Source organism: Falco naumanni, chromosome 3 (assembly GCF_017639655.2).
Source record: "Falco naumanni isolate bFalNau1 chromosome 3, bFalNau1.pat, whole genome shotgun sequence".
Taxonomy (NCBI): domain Eukaryota; kingdom Metazoa; phylum Chordata; class Aves; order Falconiformes; family Falconidae; genus Falco; species Falco naumanni.
The window spans coordinates 63,618,288-63,641,415 of record NC_054056.1 but is presented as its reverse complement, the minus strand read 5'-3'; the positions used below and the strand labels follow the sequence as shown (position 1 = coordinate 63,641,415).

The 23,128-nt window shown below is 36.9% G+C and overlaps 2 protein-coding genes across 16 annotated transcripts in view; one reads left to right on the top strand and one right to left on the bottom strand.

Moving 5' to 3' along the window:
• Positions 1-5,435, bottom strand: part of METTL4 (methyltransferase like 4) — a 37,814-nt gene extending 32,379 nt beyond the window's left edge. For 10 of the 13 annotated variants that reach the window (XR_005827166.1, XR_005827168.1, XR_005827167.1 and 7 more), the window contains exons 1-3: positions 4,170-5,324; positions 2,761-2,823; positions 21-387 (exon numbers count right to left, since the gene is read on the bottom strand). Coding sequence is in view for 10 of the 13 variants with exons in the window: in XM_040588604.1 (XP_040444538.1) it covers positions 21-387; positions 2,761-2,823; positions 4,170-4,601 (862 nt within the window). In the remaining 3 variants the exon portion in view is untranslated. The other 3 variants (XM_040588606.1, XM_040588605.1, XM_040588615.1) reach the window with 3 other exon arrangements.
• A 2-nt stretch (positions 5,436-5,437) lies between these two features.
• NDC80 (NDC80 kinetochore complex component) lies at positions 5,438-22,384 on the top strand. Of its 3 annotated transcripts, none has more exons than XM_040588601.1 (17): positions 5,438-5,526; positions 6,729-6,834; positions 7,292-7,378; positions 8,146-8,269; positions 8,395-8,567; positions 10,979-11,081; positions 11,921-12,010; positions 12,756-12,849; positions 13,968-14,074; positions 14,921-15,065; positions 15,337-15,542; positions 16,719-16,868; positions 17,139-17,228; positions 17,421-17,513; positions 19,004-19,134; positions 19,654-19,756; positions 20,118-22,384. In XM_040588601.1, exons 2-17 carry the CDS (start codon positions 6,734-6,736, stop codon positions 20,238-20,240), a joined length of 1,920 nt encoding a protein of 639 aa, XP_040444535.1. In that variant the 5' UTR covers positions 5,438-5,526; positions 6,729-6,733; the 3' UTR covers positions 20,241-22,384. The 3 variants fall into 3 exon arrangements, with proteins under 3 accessions (XP_040444535.1, XP_040444537.1, XP_040444536.1); XM_040588603.1 differs by having other exon boundaries at positions 5,525-5,600; XM_040588602.1 differs by lacking the exon at positions 5,438-5,526 and adding an exon at positions 6,224-6,283.
• Positions 22,385-23,128: the final 744 nt, after the last annotated feature.

Here is a 23,128-nt window from a genome sequence, read left to right as displayed (position 1 = left end):
CAATGCCTAAAGATACTTACAGTTCAGCAGGGGCTGTAAACATGAAATATCAGATAAGAGGAAACTGCTTTTTGGTGGCACCAAGTACTTCTGCCCCATTAACACAACTATCTTTGCACAGTTTGAGCTGTTTTCTGTAACACACGAAAGCAGGTCCTGCTCTGGAATCGAGATTTCATCATCTAGCACATGTACAGCTTGATGGTCACTTTCATTCACATCTGGAAACTGCTTTGCCATTTCACATAATTCAGCCAACCCACAGCCAATGTGTCCAGGAACAACATTCTTCCTGCAATTCAGTTCTGCCGTAGTGTGGTGAAGAAAACCACTTTTGAGTCCTTCTTGGACTAAATGCAAAGTGCCTTCCCAAATGAGCTTCCTGACCTGTATGGTCATACAGAAACAAGAGAAAAAGAAATGATCTTTCAAGTATCTTCTTGATCAAGGAATGCAAGAGAAACCACAACTTTTCAATCTGCAGAGTGGGAAAAGGATGCTTTCCAGACACTGAGATCACTGACAAAATCTACAAGGGCATGACAATAAGGGTATGCTAACTTTCGTTGTTGGGTTTTTTTTGTAAAAAAAATAAAAATTAGATACCTGGAGAAAGAAAGAGAGACTACCAAATAAACCAATATTCTACCAATAGAGGTAGAATATTATTGTTGTTCCAAACAAACATAAATTTCAAAGCAATAATTTGAAATTAAAATTCTAATCCAATTTCAAGTTACTATACTTTTAATTGAGACATATATTGGAATTCAAAAATCAGTATTTTCCCACATTTTAGTTCACTTCAAAAAAACAGTAGTTTGTGCATTTTAAAAGTACTACAGAAGTACAATCAGTAAATCAAATTAAATTAGAATTTGGTTTTGAAACTTTTATAAGTGACACAGCCCTCAAACAATCTGCCAGTGAGACCAGGAAGACGAGATTCTTGGATCTATATACACACTCATTCACTTCCACACCCTCCCTTTGCAAAATTTAGAGACCTAGTTCATTCCTAAATTATTGAGCCTCTGTGAGTTTTAATTATCAGGCAATTTTGTTCATTTACAATAGCAATACTGACGGTTACAGTGGCTTTATCAAAGATTTCAAATACTTATCACTGTTTCTAAAACTCCTGATTATGGAATCCTCAACTTTACAAGATGTTTTTACAAAATACTCTATAATTGTTACATGCACTGCACCCTGCCCCCCTATTAATTTTGAAGTTGTAATAATTTCCTTAACAGTGCCACCATCTACGTATCTGAGATTTTTTAGTACCTAGGTTTGTGACAGTAAAAGTTTATACTGCTTTAACAGAATTAATAAAGATACCTTTAGAAATGCTAGAAGTCGTACAGTCGAATTAATGCAGAAAGCTTTTCTTCTTACACCCATGTGTTAATTTGCAGGTGGACAAAGCCTCTTGACTGTCAAGTAATTTAAACAGTAGTTTTAACAATGGCTGCTGAAGGAATTCAGCATATTTTGTAGTGCTCCCTATTCATAAGTGGATACAACACCTGCTTTCACTGGCAAACACAAATTTGGGTTTTTCTGTAAACTATTCTAAAGATACAAATAACTGCCAAAATAATCTGAATTGACTTGCAGAACTACAACCTTTAACACTACAAATACAATAAAAAACCCAATACATTCTAATCTGTGAATGGTATCAGAGGCTAACTGGGATGACAGATTTTTCAAAACTATGTCTTTTTTGCATATTCACCAAAAATAATTTAGAATTACACAGGCCTCTAAGACGTCAAATTTATCTTCATTTCTTCCCACATTCCTACTGTTGAATGCCTGTATTTTGGCTTAAATATTTTCATACTCATAAACCTGTTTGATGTCGAATTTCAAACTTCTCTCCTTCAGCATGATTCTGCACATGCATAGCTTATTCACAACAATAATTACAGGATCTCTACACTGTATCATAGCAAATTGTACATGTTTACTACAAAACTGCTGTCGTGTAAAAGAAGGAAAATTTAGTCATTTAAATATAGTCCAAGAGGAATAGAATTAAACAAGAAGTCCAAAATGACTAACGCCATCAGGAAAGAAAGCAAGTTTAAGCCATAGTTCAGGTTCATGTCACTATTTAGGAAATTAATAAGAATATATCAAACACCATCCGAAGATTACACTTCTAGGATTGACTAGCATGCCCCAGTTTAATTCAGTCACAGCTTTACCAGTACATCACTGGTGTGAGCCTAAATAGAGGCTTGAATTCTAAATCATTCATGATGCTTTAAGTACGACAATATAAAATGTTAGAGGAAAAACTCACTCTTGTTAGCAGAAGACATCTTGGAGCACATTTGGTCAGAGAAGCTTTGAACAACTTCAGTACAGTATCCTGATATACTAAAGACGAGTTTATCTTCAGAACAGGTTACACTGTTTATTTCAAATCAGTCACCTCCTGTTCAACTAATAGCTCATCACTATATGACACTCAGTTATCCATAACAGTAAAAGATGTTTTGTGAACGCAGTTTCCAGCTCTTTGAAATGTCTCACCTGCAGTTTTAGGTCTACTTTGTGTCACATGTATCTACACAGATTATACATTCTCTGTATACACTTAGTCATTTAAGAACATGAGAAATGGCTTTCCTGTTAGCCGAACAAGGTACAAAACCACAAATTGTTTGCAACCACATCTTGCACTCTGTATGTGCCCAAATTCAGGTATCACGTACTCACAAAATAATACCTTAGTTCACTTACCTTTGAATGGTATTCTAAAGCATCCAGTTCACCTTGGTTGAATACACTTTTCCTTTTACGTTTCTGCAGAATGAGCAAACAATGAAAAAAAAAATAACCCATATTACTCCATGATTAAAGGAAAAAAAAAATGAAACATGCCTAACTTAAAAATTAACTTTTTTAAAAGCAGAAGAAGCTTTCCATCCCTTTTCTATCACAAGTATAAGTCCAATAAGTAAAAAGATGATCTCAAATGCCAAGACTACTGTAGGCATACTCAAGGTACACAGGCTTAAAGCTGTGCTATGTCACTCATGGCACTGGGATCTGATGGTATCTAGTGCACACCACAGTTCACATTCATGCCTCCTTCAGGCCTATACTAGAAAGTATTTATTCAGCTGTCAAGTGCAGTTTACCAATAACAGGAGAAAACTAACTATGTCTTCACAATTATTGGTTTAGACCTGCAACTCCTATTTTGGTCCATAAGAAACAGTACTGAACAATCAACATATTGAAAGTAAATTCATACTGTCCTTCACTCCTTGTTAATCTGTACAATCTTGACAGCTACCACAGTTTCAGCCTAAAGCCCTGACCACAACCAATGCCAGAAGATTTTGTGAGCAAATCACTGCTTTCAAGTCTTGGTGATACAACAGCTATTTACTTTTAAAAAGAAAAAAAAGTAAGCATCTATAGTGAAAAACAAGAAAGAATTCGAAAAACAGAATGCTAGTTAATCCTTACAAACAGTTAATAAGACATGGCCTTGGGAGAAGGAACAGACACCACAAATAAATCAAGCTAAGAAATAACAAGATAAGCTCAATGAGAACCAAAACGGTTAACAAGACCAAACAAAAAATTACTTGATCTATGTATGAACTATCCTAATCAGCATACTAAATGATCCATCCCTGAGCAAAGAGAGCCCCCACTAACAAAGCCCCCTCCCCACAGGACAGTGAACAAAAAAAAAAAAAACCAACACTGTACCTTTAAATGGAGACAAGGCTTGTAAGAACCAATGAGAAACAGTGTGACTAAACATAATTGTAAACAATTGTTCAAAGCGTATACAATGTTTTACTATGCGTTAAGAGGTGCGGTAGCTTTGTGGATTTAATACCTAGCACCCATCTCTATGCAGAAAACAAGCATCTAGACTCTGCGTGTGGCCCAGCTCTTGCACACTGGGTGAAGAACCCAGATTTGGGGTAACAATGGGATGCATGTTATTGATACAAGTGACACAAGAATATCCTCATGAGTGCTTACATTTTCGGTGCATCTTTAAATCTACTGTGGTGAAGCTCCTGCTCTCCTACATAACCTCTGGATATTGAAATATGCACGGAAATGTTAGCAGTATATTATTTACCAGGGGATTACTGCAGTTTACTGCATTAGAGAGAACATACCTTCCTAGCACTGGCAACAAAATCTCCAATGCCACTCTTGGTTCCTTCTTGGTGTTCCTCTCTGTTGCTGTTGGCCTTAATATTTGTGAGACTCAACTCAGGACACCCCTGCCACAGCTGCTCCTCAAGAGCTGAAGCTATATGGGGCTTAGAAATACCAAAGAAGTCCTCCCGAAACACGTATTTCATTTTTACAGTTTTAATTTCTGTTTCTGTTGGATCTCCAGGTCCAGAAATAGGACCATTTCTTGATGAGGTGGTGGCAACGGTAGAAGTAGCACGACAATCTCCAGTAGATGTGCCAGAAGTATTCTTGTGCCTGGCATCATCAGGGTATGTAAAGGAGTCACAGATCTCATAACCACACTGGTTGATGAAAGAGAGATGATCCACGAGCCACCCTGCTGTCAGCCGATGTACCACAGACATCATGGGTCCTCTTTTCAGGAAGAAAAATCAACTCCCTGAAACTGTTGCTGACAACCGTATGCACTTCCTGGAGCAAACACCTGCTGTGCAAACTTGTTTAAGAGTTCAATTTTCAGAATTATCGCTGTTTAATGAAGTAGCACCTATGTTTCCACAGGCAGTTCCATGCACATGCAGGACACACTGCAAACCCTTCTGACTTCAGCTGTTTTCCCCATTATGACTTGTTCCATCTCTATTTCACTTACTTACAGTAAGCAAGTTTTAACTAAGGTTCTATAATTTCATATAGTACACTTTAAGCTGACTCATTTAACAAGTTAGAAAATGGCACGACGCCACTGCAATTGTATAAAACAAGGCCTGATACCACAGCACCCAGGAGCAGCAACACAAACGCAGGCGCAGCCGCACCACCAGCCGGCAGAGGCCGAGCCCCGGTGCCCGCAAGCACGCAGGGCCTCGGAGCTCGGGTTCCTCCCCGGCCCCGTCCCACGGCCCTGCGCTGCTCGGCGGGACGAGCAGCCTGAGGGGGCAGCAGCCTCCTCACCGCCGCGGCCCGCCGAGCCGCAGCGAAGGGGCTGCTCTGAACCCGGTGCGCGGGGCTCGGCACGGCGGCCCCAAGCCGTTACAGGGCCGGGCAGGACGGAAGCTGTCCTCCGACCTTCCCTCGCTACGGGCAGGGAAAAACCCCAGGGCTTGCCACAGCGCGGCACCGCCTCACACACTTACCACCGCCATCTTGCTGCCCAGCCCCAAGCTCAGCGCCTAAGGGCCTGCGGGGCGCGGGCGGGCGGAAGTGACGACAGGCCCCCGTGCCCCTTCACTCCTCATCCTGCTCTTCGTCGCTCCGCTGCGACGGTCGCGCTGCGTGACGTAGTCGGCGGGCGGATTTGAAATTGAGAGGAAGGTGGCGGCGCCGTTAACGGTGAGGGGTGGGCTGTTGGGATGGTGCTCTCCGTGGCGCGGGGCGTTCCCGCCGAGGGGTCGGGCGGCTGTGAGGTGGGTCGCTGCGTCGGGGCAGAGCCGGAGCTGCGAGGGGCGCTGGGCTGATAACTGACTGTTCAAACGCGCTTTGAATGCGGGGGGATGTAGTTGTGCCCAGGTCTGCCGCGCTCCTACCTTTTTTCTGCTGGCGCGTTGACTCTAGAAAACTCTGCTTTTAAACTAAAATTTTGGCATATTTATAACAAGAATTCCCTCTGCGGTGGATTCCTGGTAAAGTAATGGAAGAACGTGGCGTCTTCCCCAGGGAAAATGAGCTCTTGGATAAACTGCCTAGTGAGTTTGGCCAGAACTAAACTTCTGTCATGGTTTGCAAGAAGTGGAACTAGAAGCGTGGTCTTGAAACGCAATTCATATTGATAATGTGTTTTGGTAACATTTGTACTAAAGGTTTTTTGGTTAGCTATAATCCAGTTATTTGAGCCCACCCCACAAATAAAATAGATCTTCTGTAGAGGGCAAAAGCTGGATTTTTTTGCAGAGTTGATTGTATTTGCTTCAAAATTCTACTTGATACCACTGTGGTAACAGTTCAGTACTTCCAGACTGATTTATATTTTGTGCGTATAGTCTGAGGCTATAGCATCTCAGAATAGGTGATTATTATTGTGTTATTCCAGTTATTGTGCTATGGTACTGTGACACATCATTTGCAAAGTCAACAAGCAGGCTCAGAATTAGTGAGTAAGGAACAGGCGGGTGGCTGAAGTGTTAGAAACAGTCGTCATTTTGGTGTGACCTTCCTTGTAGCTGACTGGGCTGAAAAACTTGTCAAGCTGTTTTGCTTTTGGAACCTGTAGGTTAGAAATGACCAGGTATAAATAAAGGCAAAACATTAAGTTTGCAACAAGCACTGGCAATTTCATCAATAAAACTGTGAATTTGAAAGGCCGTAGCTGTTGCTACATAGTTCTGGAGTCTGACATACAACTTCTTTTTTTCTATTCATTTTTTTTTTGTTAGAGAACCCAATATTTCTGGAAACTGTCTGTCACACTGGTTGGTCCAAAGTACAGCCCTATTTCTTATTCTGACCCTTTAAAAAGTCATTGTGTTGTTTAAAAAAATCGAATACCCTTGGATCCTGGATTTTCCAATACTGACAGATTGTGATTTATGGTTTAGTCACAATGAGACGAAGCTCAATTATTGCCGGAAGCAGCGGTCGGCAATCTATGATGGCACTGAGAGTGCAGGACAGCAACAAGATGGGCCTTCAAACACCTCAGATGTAAGTGCTGCTGATCATCTTGCTAAGAATAAGTATGTAAATCTAATTCTGAAGAGACTGTAGTGTGTTCGAGTGTATGAGTAGCAGCTGGAAAAAAATGGGAAAAGCGAGAAGAATATTTGCGCTAAAGGATATTTGCACAAGTGATTCAGTTCTGCCAAATAACTTCCTTAATCTATTTGTATACCTGTGACACATTCCAAATTCTAACGCTTTGGTTTTTTACGTATTTCTTAGGAGGTGAGTGAGTGTATGTGTGTATGAAGTGTATACTTAGCTTCTTGCAGAAGTAGTTTTGATAATGGGCAAATACATTAAAATCAGTTGACTTTTCTAAGACACTGCTATGCTGAAGATCTGGCTATAAGGCTTACGTGCTTGTGCTTATAGTTTTCTTACATGACCAAAAGATGAAATTATAGAAATAGTCACTTGAATCATTCTCCCTATCCCTCAGGAAGGACAGAGGTACGTTTGGGAAGCTGAGCATGAGCAAACCTACATCTGGAACTTCAGAAAGAAAAGTCAGCTTTTTTGGGAAGAGGTATTGGTAACTTTAGATCTCTGTACTGTAAATTAAAACAATAACAGTCCTGCATAATTTTTAATTTTTCTCTCTTGACAGAGTTTCATTATAGGGAGTGATGGTTTTGAGGCCAGTAGACCTTCAGGTCTGCCTTTCGCCACTCTGATTACTCAACAACAATGCTGTGGAGTAGGAATTGCTTTGAGAGCTGTTCTTCATCTGGGGAATGATATGCACTGCAGACCGTAAATGCTCCTCAATACATTTGCCTGTTTAAGGAAGAACAATATCTCCAATACATTCTGTCTTAGTTTCCTCTTCTCATTGAGATGCAAACCTTCCAAAATTCTGCAGTCTTTCAGCTGAGTTCATGACTTTCTGTGTTCTGATGTCTTGCAGGTTATCTTCTTTCCTAGGACCCAGCTGTTGCAGCAATCTATTCCTTTTAAATATTCCTTAAATATTTTAGTCCTTATTTTCAGTCACCTATATCATTATGTTTCTTCATCTTTGGGGCATTATTCTGCTCTGTAAAACTCCATTTCTTTCAATAAACTCAAGAAAATACTCATCTAGGTTGCAGTAAAATCCCTCTGTATGTGTGCATCATGGTTTCCAGGTTGATGTTGGTTTTCCTATCATCCTAAATAAAAAGAAACCTTCAGGCATCTCTTTGCATGACAAACACAAAAGAAACATAAAAATAGCAATTGTAGTCACTTAAACATTGAGAGTTTTTCTTTATGCATATTGTTATAAAAACTGTATTTATTTTTTGTTCTTAGAACTAGTGGGGCTGGAGGTTCACGCAATAGTCAGTATGGTGTATTTGGTACAGAAAAGATCAAGGATCCCAGGCCACTTCATGACAAGGCATTCATCCAACAGTGTATCAAGCAGCTTTGTGAGGTAACTTATTAACGTATTCTAAACGTATGTTATAAGGCATAAAGATACTAATTCAAATATTTTTTTCCATTATTTCAACTTTGTGTTTTATTTAGTGACTAATATGCCATGTTTCTTTTCCTTAGTTTCTTGCTGAGAATGGTTATGTCCATAATATTTCCATGAAATCACTACAGTCTCCATCAGTTAAGGACTTTTTAAAAATCTTCACTTTTATCTATGGATTTCTTTGCCCTTCTTATGAACTGCCTAACTCAAAATTTGAAGAGGAAATTCCCAGAGTTTTTAAAGAGCTTGGGTAAGATCATTATTGTTAGACTGTTGTGCTAAATAGGTACAGTTAGGAATTTAAAAGCTAAGAATTCTGCATGATACCTGAGGAGAATGAATAGGCTTCTTTATTCAGATAAGACTCTGAAGTTACGGTGTTGTGATTATTGTTTCACTTTTGTTTAGCTCTTAAGTTCACTCTCTGATTCTCAGACTCTACTATACACTTTATATTTGAACTTCCAGAACCATGGGCTGTTGGAAGCTTGCTTTGTAATGTAAAATCTAATTGATTATCTTTATTTCTGTTAAACTTAGAAAGACAGACACATTTTTTTTTTTGACAGACTGTTCTGATTCAATCTGTTAAAATCCAAGAACTAAAAACCAATTTCAGGATGATGGATCCAGTTCATTTAGATAAAAATCATTTTTCCTGTGATTTCTTTCTTTCTGCTTTCAAAGCAGGGGTGGAAATAACAAAAATTACCACTAAGGTGCAAAAACCACAAACTAGCTGCTTGCTTTACTTTTATTGTGTTCAGTAAGTGTTTGAAATCATTAATGCACCTACACTTCCCAAGAAAGAAAATCCTTTGCCTGTTGATAACAGTGATTTTTCAGTCTCATTAAAGGAAAGTGTGTTGCTTCTGTAGATTTGAGCCCATGATAGCATCAAAGTGCCAGGGCTCCTTATATGTAGGTATAAATCTGTTTTGTTGACTTCTCAGAACTTAATAAAATTGTATTTTAATCTATGACATTTGAAACTGCTGACCTAACCTAGCCAAAATGTTGAAAAGGAATTTGCTCTCAAGAGACTTTGCTGTACCAATAATGTAACCCTGGATAAAAAGACTTATTTTGAGAACTCTCTTAAATTGTCTTTTGAGAGCTAGAAAATTTATCCAAATCATTAATTTTAAAAAATTCTCAGACCAAATGGCTCATGAGTACTTATTTAGAACTATTAGTTTATTGGTAGCTTCTTGTCCTATGTACTTAAATTAACTTTGGGCAGCTGTCAGTCTAAAGATGGAATAAAACCTGCACTTATGTCTTCCTTGATCTGTAAAAGATTTTGAGAGAACATCTTTAAATAGCAGTATAGACTTTTATAGCCTTTGTGTGTTCAATATTTATAGGTAGTATTAATACTTTGATATGCAGCTGTTCTGAAATTATTTTCTGTAATTGCATGACATTAAGCTGATTATCAGCTGCTTTTCTGTTTTCAAAGTGCATTTGACCCAATAAGCAAGATTCTTGCCCTCTAAGAACAAAACCCCTATGTATCAGTTTGTTTTCATGTGTTAAGAAATCCTTCAGGCTCCCACACCCAGTTTGGATGTCTAAAAATGATCCGTTGGACTATTACTCCCTCTTTTGTATTTGCTTTGCCTTTGAGGTCTTCGCCTTACCATGCATCACCTCATGGTAGCAGGGCACCCACTCCTTTTCCTTAGTACTGCAGTGCCCATCTCTCCCCCTATAGTAGCTTCAGAAAGAGAAAGACCGATCTGGCTGCTACCAAAACCAAGGCAACATACTAAGCTGAATAGGAAGGGGCTAAGGAGCATATGAAGGGATAGTTTATGCTTTTTTTGCATGAGACCTTCATTGTTCCTAATCTTTGGATATGCAAAAAACCAGTACCTTTCTTTTAATCATTTCTTCAATAGCTAGCTGGTTGAGGGAGGTGATTGTTCCACTCTGTGCTCCTCTGGTGTGGCCTCATCTCAAGTACTGTGTCCAGTTTTGGGCATCTCAATATAAGGAGGACATCAAACTATTAGAATGTGTCCAGAGGGTGACGAAGATAGTGAAAGGTCTTGAGGGCAGGAATAATGAGGAGTGGCTGATGTCACTTGGTTTGTTTAGCCTGGAGAAGAGAAGGCTAGGGGATGACCTTATCGCAGTGTACAACTTCCTCAAGGAGGGCAGTGGAGGGGGAGGTGCTGATCTCTTGCTGATGACCAGTGGTAGGATATGAGGAAATGGAATAAAGCTGTGTCAGGGGAAGTTCAGTTTGGACATTAGGGAAAGGCTCTTCACCAAGCAGGTGGTTGGTCACTGGAGCAGGCTTGCCAGGGAAGTAGCCATGGTACCAAGCCTGTCAGAGTTTAGGGAGCATCTGGATTATGCTCTTAGTCATACGGTTTAGTTTTAGGTAGTCCTGTGAGGGGCTGGGAGTTGGACTTGATGATCCTTATGGTCCCTTGCAACTTGAGATATTCTATGAATCACAAAATGAGAAACCCATGATAATTCAATACAATAGTGCTATAAGAACTCAGCTGATCTCCTTTGATGTACAGGATAAAGTACAATTGAGTTTGTTCTTCCTTCTATGCCTTGATCTATGTGTAAAAACATGCTGGTTTGTTTTCATCACTGTTTTCCACAGCTATTAAAAATGTGTTTTCTTTGCCCTTGTAGGTACCCCTTTCCTTTGTCAAAAAGCTCCATGTACACAGTGGGAGCACCACACACGTGGCCTCAGATTGTGACAGCTTTGGTTTGGTTAATCGATTGTGTCAAGGTAGCATTTGTCTTCTTTAAGCCATGCATTTCCGCTTTTCAGGCTGGAACGTTAGTTTCAATACATATCTCAAATGCTTAAAAATCTTTGATGTTTATGTGAAGAAAGGTGTGTGTTCTTACCTGCCATCTGGTAGCTAGCCCTTAGCCTTACTTTTAGCAACTTTTAAACTGAGTTTTTAATATTACATTATGGTAATTTTTTTTAAAAACCGTGCACTGGATAAATTTGTGTATGAGAAAGGGGGGGGGAAATGATGACTTATACACACATAAAAATATGAAATGTTAAAGGGTGTAATCATGTATTTTTTTCAGTGCAGATCTTCTTGTGACATCTACTATCTTCTCGTAAATTTGAAGTCTAAGGATGGAATTTTCAATAGCAATCATTCAAGAGTCCTGTAATTGTACAGAGTGGGGAGGGTTGTGTTTGGGTTTTTTTGTTTGGTTGGGTTTTTTTTTAATAGTGGTAACTCTTTGTTGCTGCCAGCTCAGGTCTGAGCAAAGTTTGGAATCTGTGACAGAAGTTCACCACTGCTGAATAGGGCACACATGAAAATCCCATCCTCTATACTGAAGAGACACGTTGGGCTCAGCAAGGCAGTTTGGCAGTGTTGAATGTCCAGTTAATGCCTCTTCATCTGTGCTTTTAGTCAATTTAACACAAGCTTATTACCCTGATGGTGATTGGTCACATTCTGAAGCAGCACCATTGCACAATGCTTGCTGAAATCCTAATCCCATGTTGCTCTGCTGTTTATCATTAGCATTAAACTAATATGAAAACTAATGGAGATCTTCACACTTGTTCTTTGTATGTACACCTGTTCCTTTCAGTTGTATGTTGCCATGAAGGAAAATTCACCATCATTTGATGATGGACAGAACTGGGGAGGTGAGACGGACGATGGAATTATACATAATAAGGTACCATAGAAAGTAAACTATCATCAGACTTGTTCAACTGAATATTGCTGTATGCTGTAACAAAAGAATTTAAATATACAGCACAATTTTAAGTGTATTTATTTGTATGTTCTGTTCAGTTGTATATTCACAGAGTTCTCTAGGAAGTACAGTAGCATTACATAAAAAGCCTGATCAAATTGTTTCCTGCGTAGGCATCATGGCCAGTCCATTGGTGAAGACTGGGTATTAAACTGAAATGCCTTATTCTCTGAACTGCTACTGTTTCTGTTCTTTGTGGAGAAAGAGTCATTATGCTGTTTGTTTATTGATTTGGTAGGGTATCAGGTATATTTCTCTTTAGCATTTGTGTCTTCTAAGGTTAATAGCAGTACAGTGTAAAGACTGACTTAATTATAAACGTGGTGGCTCCTGCCAATATCTACTCAGTTTACCATTTGAAAATTGGTCATTACGTTTAATTTCCAACCCACAAAACAGGGTGGCAATGTAATTCAGGTACTTAAAAATCCAGCGGTTTTCTTTTTTTCTAATTTATCATAGATTATTAGTACTATTCAGATTTAACCCACAACAGATGTTTGGAATGAGTTGTATGATGTGCCAGAATATTTAATCGGATAATTGCAAAAATCAAACTAAATCAGAATTTTGAACTAAGGTTACAAACCTGACAGTTAACAAGTAAAAATGGTTTTAAAGTAAATGTGTGCTTTTACACTGATACTTTTTAAATTGTTTTCAGCTTTTCTTGGACTACTCTGTGAAGTGCTATGAGCACTTCATGAAAGGGAATGATACTTTTGAAGAATTTGATGCTGAAGTGCAGTCAAAATTAAGTAAGTTTTCCTGTTTTAATAAAGTATTTGTGTTACTGGTTTCTTTTCTCCTAGCATCAGTTTTGCTCAGTTTACAAGTGAAAGTGATCTAAGGTAAGAAACCTGAAATTCTCAAGTATCTCTCAGTTACTTTGACTTAATTATTTTTTATGCATTATTACTAGTAGACAGATGGGTCAAGCTCTATGAGCTGTACCTGTGCAACCCTATTGTTTTAAGTGGTGCTTTGATAGATAAGCAGTACAGAGTTTTTCAGACAGAAATTCCATCTATGCAGGTGACTCTTGTCTGTGTCTGACAAAGTTAGCCATTAGAAAAAGTATTACCAGAGAATGCACATCTGATGAGTAAGAAAGTTCAGCTTCTACAAGGTCTGAAAACAGTCTGCAAGAATTCCAAACTCTGTTGTGAAGGTTCCCATATAGGGTTTGGCATGCACCTGTGTTTGTCTTCAGGCAGGTGGAAAATTACAAATCTTTGAGTCATTCATTTCCATCACCCACAGAAATACAAACAGAATATGAGAACAAGGAGGAAAAGTAGTTCTTGCTTTTTGTGCCCTTCTGTAAAAAGCCAGACTAAGGAGACTTCTGTTGCAAGCTGGAGCCATCAGCTGGAGATGAAACATAAACTATGACTGTTACTAGAGACTGGCATGATTACTTTTTCCTACTAATGTTTGGCAAAAACTGAGCGAAGTGAGGGAAAAGATGTCTCGAGAGGCATGGATGTATGTGGATGAGAAAGGAGTATATAAATCAGACTACCTTGTGAAGCTGGAACAGATGACACTTAACCTAACAATCACTACCCTGTAGTGTGGACTGTATGAGAGTTTAGAAACTCTGACCTTGCAGGAGTGATTTTGAGCTCTTTTATGATATAAGGACTGAAAAAACTATTTTTTTTGCTTGTTTTTCTTTGTAATGAAAGTGAGTGTTTTATGGGTTTGTTGGGGGGGGGGGGGGGAGGGGTGTTGGTTTTTTAGTTTAAAATAATTGTCCAGATAATGGGTATTTACTATGGTGAAGCTAAAGCACAGATATTCAGATTAGGTGATATTCAATGAGATTAATTTGTAAACACACACCCTTTTTTTTATATTCCCCCTCCCCCAGAGGATTTATTTCATATAGATGAATTCCAAATAGAAGGTTTAGTAGCTGACAACAAAAGACTTCATGAAGAAATTGCAAGACTAGAAAAAGAAAAGGAAAGCGAGCCGGTTAGTAAATTGTGTCTATGCTTTGTTTATATGGCAGAGTTGAATTTTCTATTCTTGACCATAATTATCATTATTACATGAACATACTGATGATACATTACAACAAATGGAAAATTATTTCCAGTGCTCTATGATATTTTAATTAAGCCGGGTTATTGCAGACTCTGTACTGTTATAGTACAAGGCTTTTACTGTGGAGTCTTAAGCACTGATATCATGAAGGTATTTTCAGGTAATGAGATCTTGCATTGACAGAAATATTAATAAAATACTCGAAACACTTTTTTTTTCTCTGAACTTCAACATTATCTTTCCAAAGGTGGTATGAGAACTTCATAGGGCATGAAAGCATGGAGTTCAGTGGTAACAATATATTTTAGAAAAAGAATTTTTTTAGAAGATGGATTCTACTTTTAATATATCATAAGTTTAAAAATGGTTTAGTGGCTGTGCAGCTGACAAATTGAGACTCCTGCCTACTGTGCAAAATGTGCTGCTTGTATTCCCAGCTTTCCTTGCCCTTAGTTTTAACTACTTTTTGTGTATTACTATACTGAAGTTATTAATTACCTGTAGTAAGAACTTTCTTAATGCAATACCTAATGTAAATCAAAGGCTTAATGCTGAAATGCAAGAATTAAGGTACAAACCATCCTTTTAGCCTTTTTTGTTATTTTAAAGATGCTTAACTTGATTTAGCTCTCACAGAGATAAACATTTAATAATGTTCTTTAATTTTATATTTATATTATTGAAGTTAATAAATTACCTTATTGTTTTGTCTGGAAGGTAAGATCATTATTTTAGATTAATATAATAGTGGTTGTTCTTTCCACCATTTACTAGGATCGTAGAGTATCATTACGAAAGCTGAAATCATCTCTTCAAGGAGATGTCCAGAAATACCAAGCTTATTTGGCTAATCTGGCATCTCTTATAGCCAACCTTGATCAAAAAATGGAAGGTGTTAATGAAGAAGTTGAGAGAGCAGGTAAGAAGGCCTCAGTCGCAAATGGCATAGTGAAACTAGAAATAGGTTTAAAATAATTGTAATTCTCCGATTCAGGACAGAGTGACATACTTAGTGTATGATTGTGCTGCAAGTAAACTTTCCAAAATGGATTGCTAGTGAAGAGATTTTATTTTTTTTTGGTTGATAGCTGTTTGTACACCAGAGTAATGAACCACACATCATTTACTTCTAAAAGTACAGAGATATTAAGTTTAGCTATATATGTTATATAAATGTTTTGTGAACTTAGAAATGGAAGTGGAAGCAATGAAGCAGGAGAATGCCCGGCTCCAGCACGTCTTCGATAACCAAAAGTACTCTGTTGCGGACATAGAGAGAATAAATCATGAGAGAAATGAATTACAGCAAACCATTAACAAGCTGACTAAGGAAGTGGAAGAAGAAGAACATCAGCTGTGGAATGAAGAGCTAAAATATGCCAGGAATAAAGAGACGGTATGTGAAAACCCTACAACACCGAGAGATGGCTATCAGTTTTCATGATGCAAGCTTAAACCTGGCATTTGGATTATTGTTAACTTCTTTCCTAAATAATTTAACAACAGTATAGATATGTCTTAGCAGGCTAAAGTGACAAGCATGTCTTCTGTTTACAGTCTCTGAAAAAATGGGGGAGGTTGCCCCTTTTCTGATATAATCATAATATAAATGTGTTCGGGTTTTTTTCTGCATCATAAGGGGGACAGCTGACAGCACCACTATCAGCTCTCACTGTTACAGCATCAAGAGCTTTGATAACATTAGCTTTGAAATTACTTTGATAACATTAGCCTGAAATTACGTGTGTTAAAATTTCATAGCAAGGAAGCAATGCAACACTAGTGCTTTGAATCAATATCTCTGCATGCATTTGGGGCCAGCTTGGTCCTTATGTAGTTCTAACAGATTTTAAGGTTAAATTCTATTCCCTCAAACAGAATTAAAAGATGTGGTCCTGTAAGTAGTGGGATTTAAAAGCTTCTGCTTTGCTAGATGGAAAACTAAAGAGGTTTCAAATACGTTTTGCATTTGATAGGTTTACCCTTTACCAAGCACTTAATATTAAATTCCTTATACTGTGCAAGTTTGAAGCACAAAAAAACTTGAAAAAATACTTATTTTTTGTGTTTGCATATAACTGACACTCATTAATTAGAAAATAGAGCATTTAATAAACTTTGTTTAGAGGTATGTTCAAGTTAGTTTGTATTAGGATGTGTGGCTATGTGGCATTTCCTGTCAAAACCAATGAGAGAATACATATCAACATGATGACTGATCATTTAAATTATTTGTATTCTTTCCAAGCATGTTTTTCTTTCCCTATCAACTAATCCTCAAAAAGTTAAGGCAGGAAAAAATATGGCAGATGAGTAGGGAAAACCACAGGTGAAACCATTCAGTCTCACCCATTCACACTGAGAAACCTTGCAGAGCAAACTCTGAAAGAATCATAAACCAGCACTTAATCCAACAATGCAAACTGCTGGACTGTCAATACATACAGCTGTTGCATACTGTGGCATGACATGGAATCATGTAACTCAAACCTGTTTAAAGTACTATATGAATACTTTTGGCAAAGCTTTTCACTTTAGTTCCTCTATGATTTTTGCCGTTTTCTCTGAACAGATCGAAATGCAACTAGCAGAGTATCATAAACTGGCTCGGAAGCTGAAATTAATTCCAGTAAGTGCAGAGAATTCCAAAGGCCATGACTTTGAGATTCAGTTTAATCCGGAGGCAGGACCAAATTGCCTAGTCAAATGCACTCAGATCAAGGTAAGCAGATTTAACACTGAATGTTTCTGTTACCACTCAAAAAAAATGTGTTTCCTTAGAAATGTTGGAAAGGTCTCTCAACCTTCCCATGAAACTTCATTGAAAAGCTTGATTCATTATCATAACTACATTATAGTATAGGAAGGAAATTCAGTATTGGAAGGTACAGCAGCCTAAATAAAAATGGGAGAGGGAAAAGGCGTACAGGGGTACATCTTAGTTCAAACTAACAAACTGCATTAGCCAGATTTTCTTGTATGTGTATTACAGACTTCCCTTACGGAGATTCTAAACCAGACTGAGGAAGAAATTGGGAAAGCTACTCAACGGAAAATGTCTTTGGAAGAAACCTTGGAACAGGTGTGTTAGTAAAGGAAGATTAGGACTAAGATACCACATTGTGACCAATGGCTGCTATGAAGAAAGTGAATGCTATCCCAGCTTGGCCCAGTTTAAATATTTCTGGGCTACCAGGTGTTGTTTGTGACAGTACGGATTTATATGTTTGAATTCTTTTTGAATTGTATTTTCTTGGACATGTTTTCATTCTAGGTGAATGTAATGGTAGCGGACAAGAAAAGCAGTGTGAAAATGCTGAAAGAGGAAGCTGAAAAGCTGGATGATCTTTACCATCAGAAGCTTAAGGTAGAACTTCTTTCAGTTTGATGACAATTAATTCTTAATTATATTGATCTTTGTATTTATACATAAATTTTTGGTTTGTATTTTCATTTTTTTGGACCTCTGCCCTTGCCTCCTTTCATTTCTCTTGCAGGGTTCTCATTCTTTTCAGAAATATGAGTGCTACCTTAAGTGAGTCAGTCTTCAGTTTCTCTTAAGACAATCTGGCATCATACCTTGGCAAATCCTGTAAATCATAAGCTACTATATCCAGTAATAAAAGCAGTGGCAATCATCTCCTTACCTCAGGATGTCTCAAAGCATGGGCTTGAAGTGAAGGAGGTCTTAAATTAACAGAATTTGCCCTGTTTGTTCAGTTCATATATAATACACTTACAGTTTTTAGTAAACATGTTTAATCACAATCAAAACTAAGGAAAACATTATTTAACTAAAAGCACATTAAATGTTTTAATGCTATAAAACTGTTGTATTCTTTGGGTTTTTTCCCCAGTGCAGGAGCTGTCCCTGTCTTTTTCCTCACTTCTAGTTTAACAACAAAATACGGCTCTCTCAGTTAACAACTAAGTGGCTGCTTCAGTACCTCCCGGCTTCTCTAACACCATGGTTTTGGTGGGGCTGTGGTGCCCAGGAGAAAAATGCTTTTTGAACTAAGCTGGTATTTAATAGATCTGCTCTTTCAAATCCAAACTCCTTTGCTATAACCATGAATGGTTATATATAACCATGAAGGGTTACTTCATTGCTAATACCTGCTTAGGTGGCTGAAAGCAATTCATTTTTGTTTATTGCTTTCAAAAACACCTGAAATTTAGCTTTTGATCTGGGCTGTTGCATAGGCTTTTCTCTTAAGATGAGCTCATAGAATATCCAGTTGCAACTGGATGATTATAAGAAGACATGATCGTTAAATTGCTATCCATAAGACTTCAGTATTAAAATTATTTTTAAGTTATGTTTCAGTAATTTGCCAGAATTTCTTTTTTATTTGATGGTGGAATTTAGTTTGGTTTTGTGCATTTAATTGTGTTTAGTGTTAACAGTGTCATTCTCCTCTGAGAGATGTTTACTTACATTTTGTCCTTATCTTTCAGACACAAAAAGGAAAAACAATTTTCTTACTCAAATGTGATTGTATTTTTTAAAGCTAGAAACAGTTGTTCTTGATGTTCCATTTCTAAGCTATTTAAAATATGTAAATAACACTTTGAGATGAATTTTGGAGGGAAAATAGCTGCAACACAGACCTTGAAATATGGTTAGAGAATTGAAGGGAAGATTAGGCTAGTTTTGGGTGGAAGATACAGAAAATGACTGAAACATTAGGTCTGAGGGGGTGTCCTTGGGTTTTTTTTAGTTCTGAGTTTGGAGTGACTTGTGTGAATTCTGAATTCAAGTATTAGGATGTAATAAGGTAATATAAAGGAGAAAAAAATCCTAATTATTCCTGACTTATGCAACTTATTTTTATTTGTTTCCTCTGATGTTTACAGGAGGCAGAAGAGGAAGAGCAAAAATGTGCAAATGAACAGGAATTGTTAGAGAAGCATAAACAATTACTTGAGAGTGGTGTCAATGAAGGTCTCAGTGAAGCCACAAATGAATTACATGATCTTCAACGACAGTAAGGCCCATAACTTCAAGTTTAGTTTTTTTGTGTTTTAAGGACAAAAGCATTTTCTTGAATTCTAACATAAAATTCTTTGGTGAGCAGGTATGTATCTCAGTATATTAGTTATACAAATTCGCAATTGAAAGATGTTTCTCTTTGACACTTTATATTTTGCTAGAATACATCTGCTGCATCAGAACGGTTTTCCACATAATTTTTTCATACATGTGGTTGTAATAAGGAAATTAGTTTGTTTCCAAACTTGTGACAACTACATTTTACACCCTAAAGTCTGGAAAGACTATACTGACTCTATTTGGACTCTAAAGTACTTTGTTTCTTACCAGTTAGCACCACATGCTCCTTTTTCTTCTAAGCTGAGTATTAATATACAAATCTAACTTGGTTCAGCTTAATACTAATGAAAATATTATGTTAAACATGATATATCAGACTTGGTGAAGTGATTGTTTGAGATGTCAGGAATTTTATAATTACAGACATGACTTTCTGAATGTCTTTACTTTTTAGATACCAAGTTGTTATGCAAACAACAACAGAAGAGAGCAGGAAAGCTGGTGATAACTTGAATCGTCTTTTAGAAGTGATTGCTACTCACGTAGTATCTATAGAGGTAAGCTAAAATTTGATATTCAGAATGAAATCTTTCTAGACATATTTGCAACTGCAGTTAAACACATGGAAATTAGAACTTATTCCTTCCAATAAAGTATCAGTTATTTAGTGCTGCTGCACTGAGTCTGTGGAATAGTTACATTTGTTGACAAAACCTTTGGTATAAATAATCAGAACTGATTGTTAAATTTCAGCAGTAACATCCTGTCAGATTTAATTTGCTTCTGGTAGACATCTTTTGGAGAAGTGTTTAACTGAAATCACTTAAACCTGTGCAATGACTGCTTAAAATGCTTTAACAGAACCAGTACAGTAGAGACCATGATAGTTCTAATGAACTTTTGGTAACTCTTTTCTAGAAATATCTGGATGAACAGAATGCAAAAATTGACAGAAACTATGAAGAATTCATGTCTGAAGATCTATTGTCAACCTTGACCAGAATTCTAGACAGTTATACAAAGAAGGCTGAAAGTCTGTGATTAACAAAAGGGTGAAAATGAAAATTTTGCGTTTCTGAAGCTCTGGTATATAGTGCCTTCTAAAAAGATGGGTACTTCCTGCGTTTAGCAGTGAAACTGATTTTAAGTGTAAGGAAATGTTTATAAACTTCCTTTTGTTTTGACACAAATACGTTTAAGAATTAAACTATATATTTGCATTTTTCTAAAAAAGGCTTTGCTTACACTTCCTCCTTGCAATACATTATATATAATTACATTTGTGACAAGACAACTGTGGGAAAAGCTGAATCTCATTTTTTCTTTATAATCAAATAATTTGTGCTCTTCTAAGAATATTAGTAAGACAAGACTACAGTTAATCTGTTAAAAAAAAACAAGACAGTGGACTTAAAAACGGAACTGCAAGTGACAGCACAAATGCAGAGGGTACTGACAACCTGAAATACTGCTACTTAAAAATAACCAGTGGGTTTTGTAAACATTAAGATTGCTAAACACTTCTGTAAACAGGTAAGATTTGCTGAAGAAGTTACACTTTCCTTTCTGGAGTATAGTTTGTTTATTTCGTAATATATGTACCTATTTAGTGCACATGCATGACAGTGCACATCCTTCCCCAAGCCTTTCTTTTAGTGGCAACACCAAATATAAACGTCTTTCAGTCTTCTGCTTGTTCCATGAATCTATGAAACTGCCCAGAGACTGCTCTTATATGAGTTAAGAATTTTTTTAACAAAAACCTATCTGAAAAGATGAGCAGTAGTTATACAGTAGTCTAGCGGTAGTTATACAGTTTGAAAGCGAAGTCCTGCCTCTAACTTAACTGCTCACAGGCCCAGATGAAACTCACTGTACTTGTTAAATATGTATATCAGAGATAGCTCTAAGTAGAACAACATATAAATTCTGGGAATTAAGCTAATCACTTGTATCCAACATTAGCCAAATCTACATCAAAATGGTCTACAATGAGTCTGCATTCTTGTTAGACCAGCTGAACAGACTCTATTTGATTTTATTTTTTTTCTCCTTCAGGAAAGTAGCAGTAAAATTAGGTTTACATTTTTTTCAAAGTATTTGCAATGAAGCTCCCCATACACTATCTCTTGAACTTGTACTCCCTTGTTCAGTGCTATGTGGAAGCAGTACATTCTTATCTACTCTGTATATACCTTGTTTGTTTTTTTTTAAAGACACTTAAGTCTTGGATAGTTTAGTTTGAGGTATTTCCTAATAAAAGTACTGAAGTATGTGAGTGTTTTTAGAGTTCAGTGATGAGTATCACTGATTCAAATATACAATGATAAAAGCAACTTTGCAGTCTGTTCAAAAGTTCTTAGTAGCTGATAGCTAAATGAAGTTGTCCTTAATATTGCGTATAACTATAGAATTGGAATGAAATGCAGATCCCTACAACAAACTTAAGTTGAAGCATCTGAACAGAGGCTGCAAATAAAAACCGGATTGTCTTTAATTCTAGGCTATTTTTGCAGAGCATATATAAAACTCAGTTGTTCTTAACGTAGTGTGTGAACCTTCTGGCTCTGGTATGAGTATTTTATTTCAGATACTTAATTAAAGCCATTATTATCATAGCTTCTAACTTTCTGTTCTTTTGTGTTGTACTCCAGAAGTTTAATATGACAGCTATGAAAGTTTTCTAACAGGTGGATAGTACTTCTGCTTTCTTCTGTTGTCCTCTTTTATACAAACTCTTACATTTTTTTCTGTTACAGCCTAGTCATTATCAAATCTGTTCCTTCTCTTTAGAAGCTTTTTTGTGATCTTTCTAATATTTTTGTTATCTAAAGCAATATTCTAATAAAGCAAAACTGTGAACCATACAAAATAATCACTTTATTTTTAAATATGTACTTATTTATGGGTTATGCTCTCTTGGCTGCCTGATACCTGTTTGTTTCTGCTTCTGTAACTAGCTGTTCTTGTGTTTATTACTATCTGCAGGTTCTTTGCCATGTGGAGTAGTCAGTTGACTTGAGTAAATGAAAGCAAAATAAATTTAATTTCCAAGGACCAATACTAACCCAGTGGGAATGGGTTAAAGAGTCAAGGTTCACAAAGACCTTCCTTCATGTACTGGCAAATGTGATATTTTGAAATTGGAGTAGTCTGAGTAATAAAAAGTCCACATTTGTAATGTTGGCAATGTGTTTTTGTTATTGGGCTGAACTATTGGTCTGTGTGTCAGTTAAACTGAATTGACTTTAGAACCAGCTTGGGCCTTGACCTAGGTCCTATAAAATACAATGGGGATTTTTATGTTGTAATATAACATAGATTAACATCAGTCAATTTTTTACTAGGTAGTGCATCTTGACATTTTAAAATTGAGGGAATTTTTCAATGCTTCTTGAATATACCTCCTCTTGTATGATACCAGAAGTCAGGTAGCCATTTTTTATTTGTATTCTGGAATATGGCTTTTAAATTTAGACAATAGGCACTAGAACATAATTACTGCTATTGATTTTGGGTTTGTTTCTTTTTACCAGACTGTAAAATCTTAATGAGAATGTACCATTGGCACCTACACGTTTCAGTAGTAAGAGTAGTTTGTAAATTTTTTGGCTTTTATATGGATACAGTTCCCTTATTTCCTGCTAGAGTATCTTTTGTACAGTTTAGTTAATATGCCTCACATTTATGTAATTTTTATACTCAATAAAATTTCTTAAACCTGTTTCTCTGAAAGATAGATTATTGCTGCAAGTATAGAAACATGACATAAAAACTACAATTAATGTGATTTTTTTCCTGGAGGAACTAGGTAATTATCTTAGCAGCAAATACTAATTCCCTTACTATCCTTGCTGTTAAATGTGCATAGTATAAAGGAAAAATAGATGTAAACATAGAAACATCTATTTCCTATAAACTGAAAGGAA

Coding starts and splice junctions, on each gene's coding strand:
- NDC80 (XM_040588601.1), top strand. CDS start 6,734: ATGAGACGAAGCTCAATTATTGCCGGAAGCAGCGGTCGGCAATCTATG. Junction 8,270..8,394: donor GTATCAAGCAGCTTTGTGAG/GTAACTTATTAA, acceptor TCTTTTCCTTAG/TTTCTTGCTGAGAATGGTTA. Junction 16,869..17,138: donor TCAAATGCACTCAGATCAAG/GTAAGCAGATTT, acceptor TGTGTATTACAG/ACTTCCCTTACGGAGATTCT.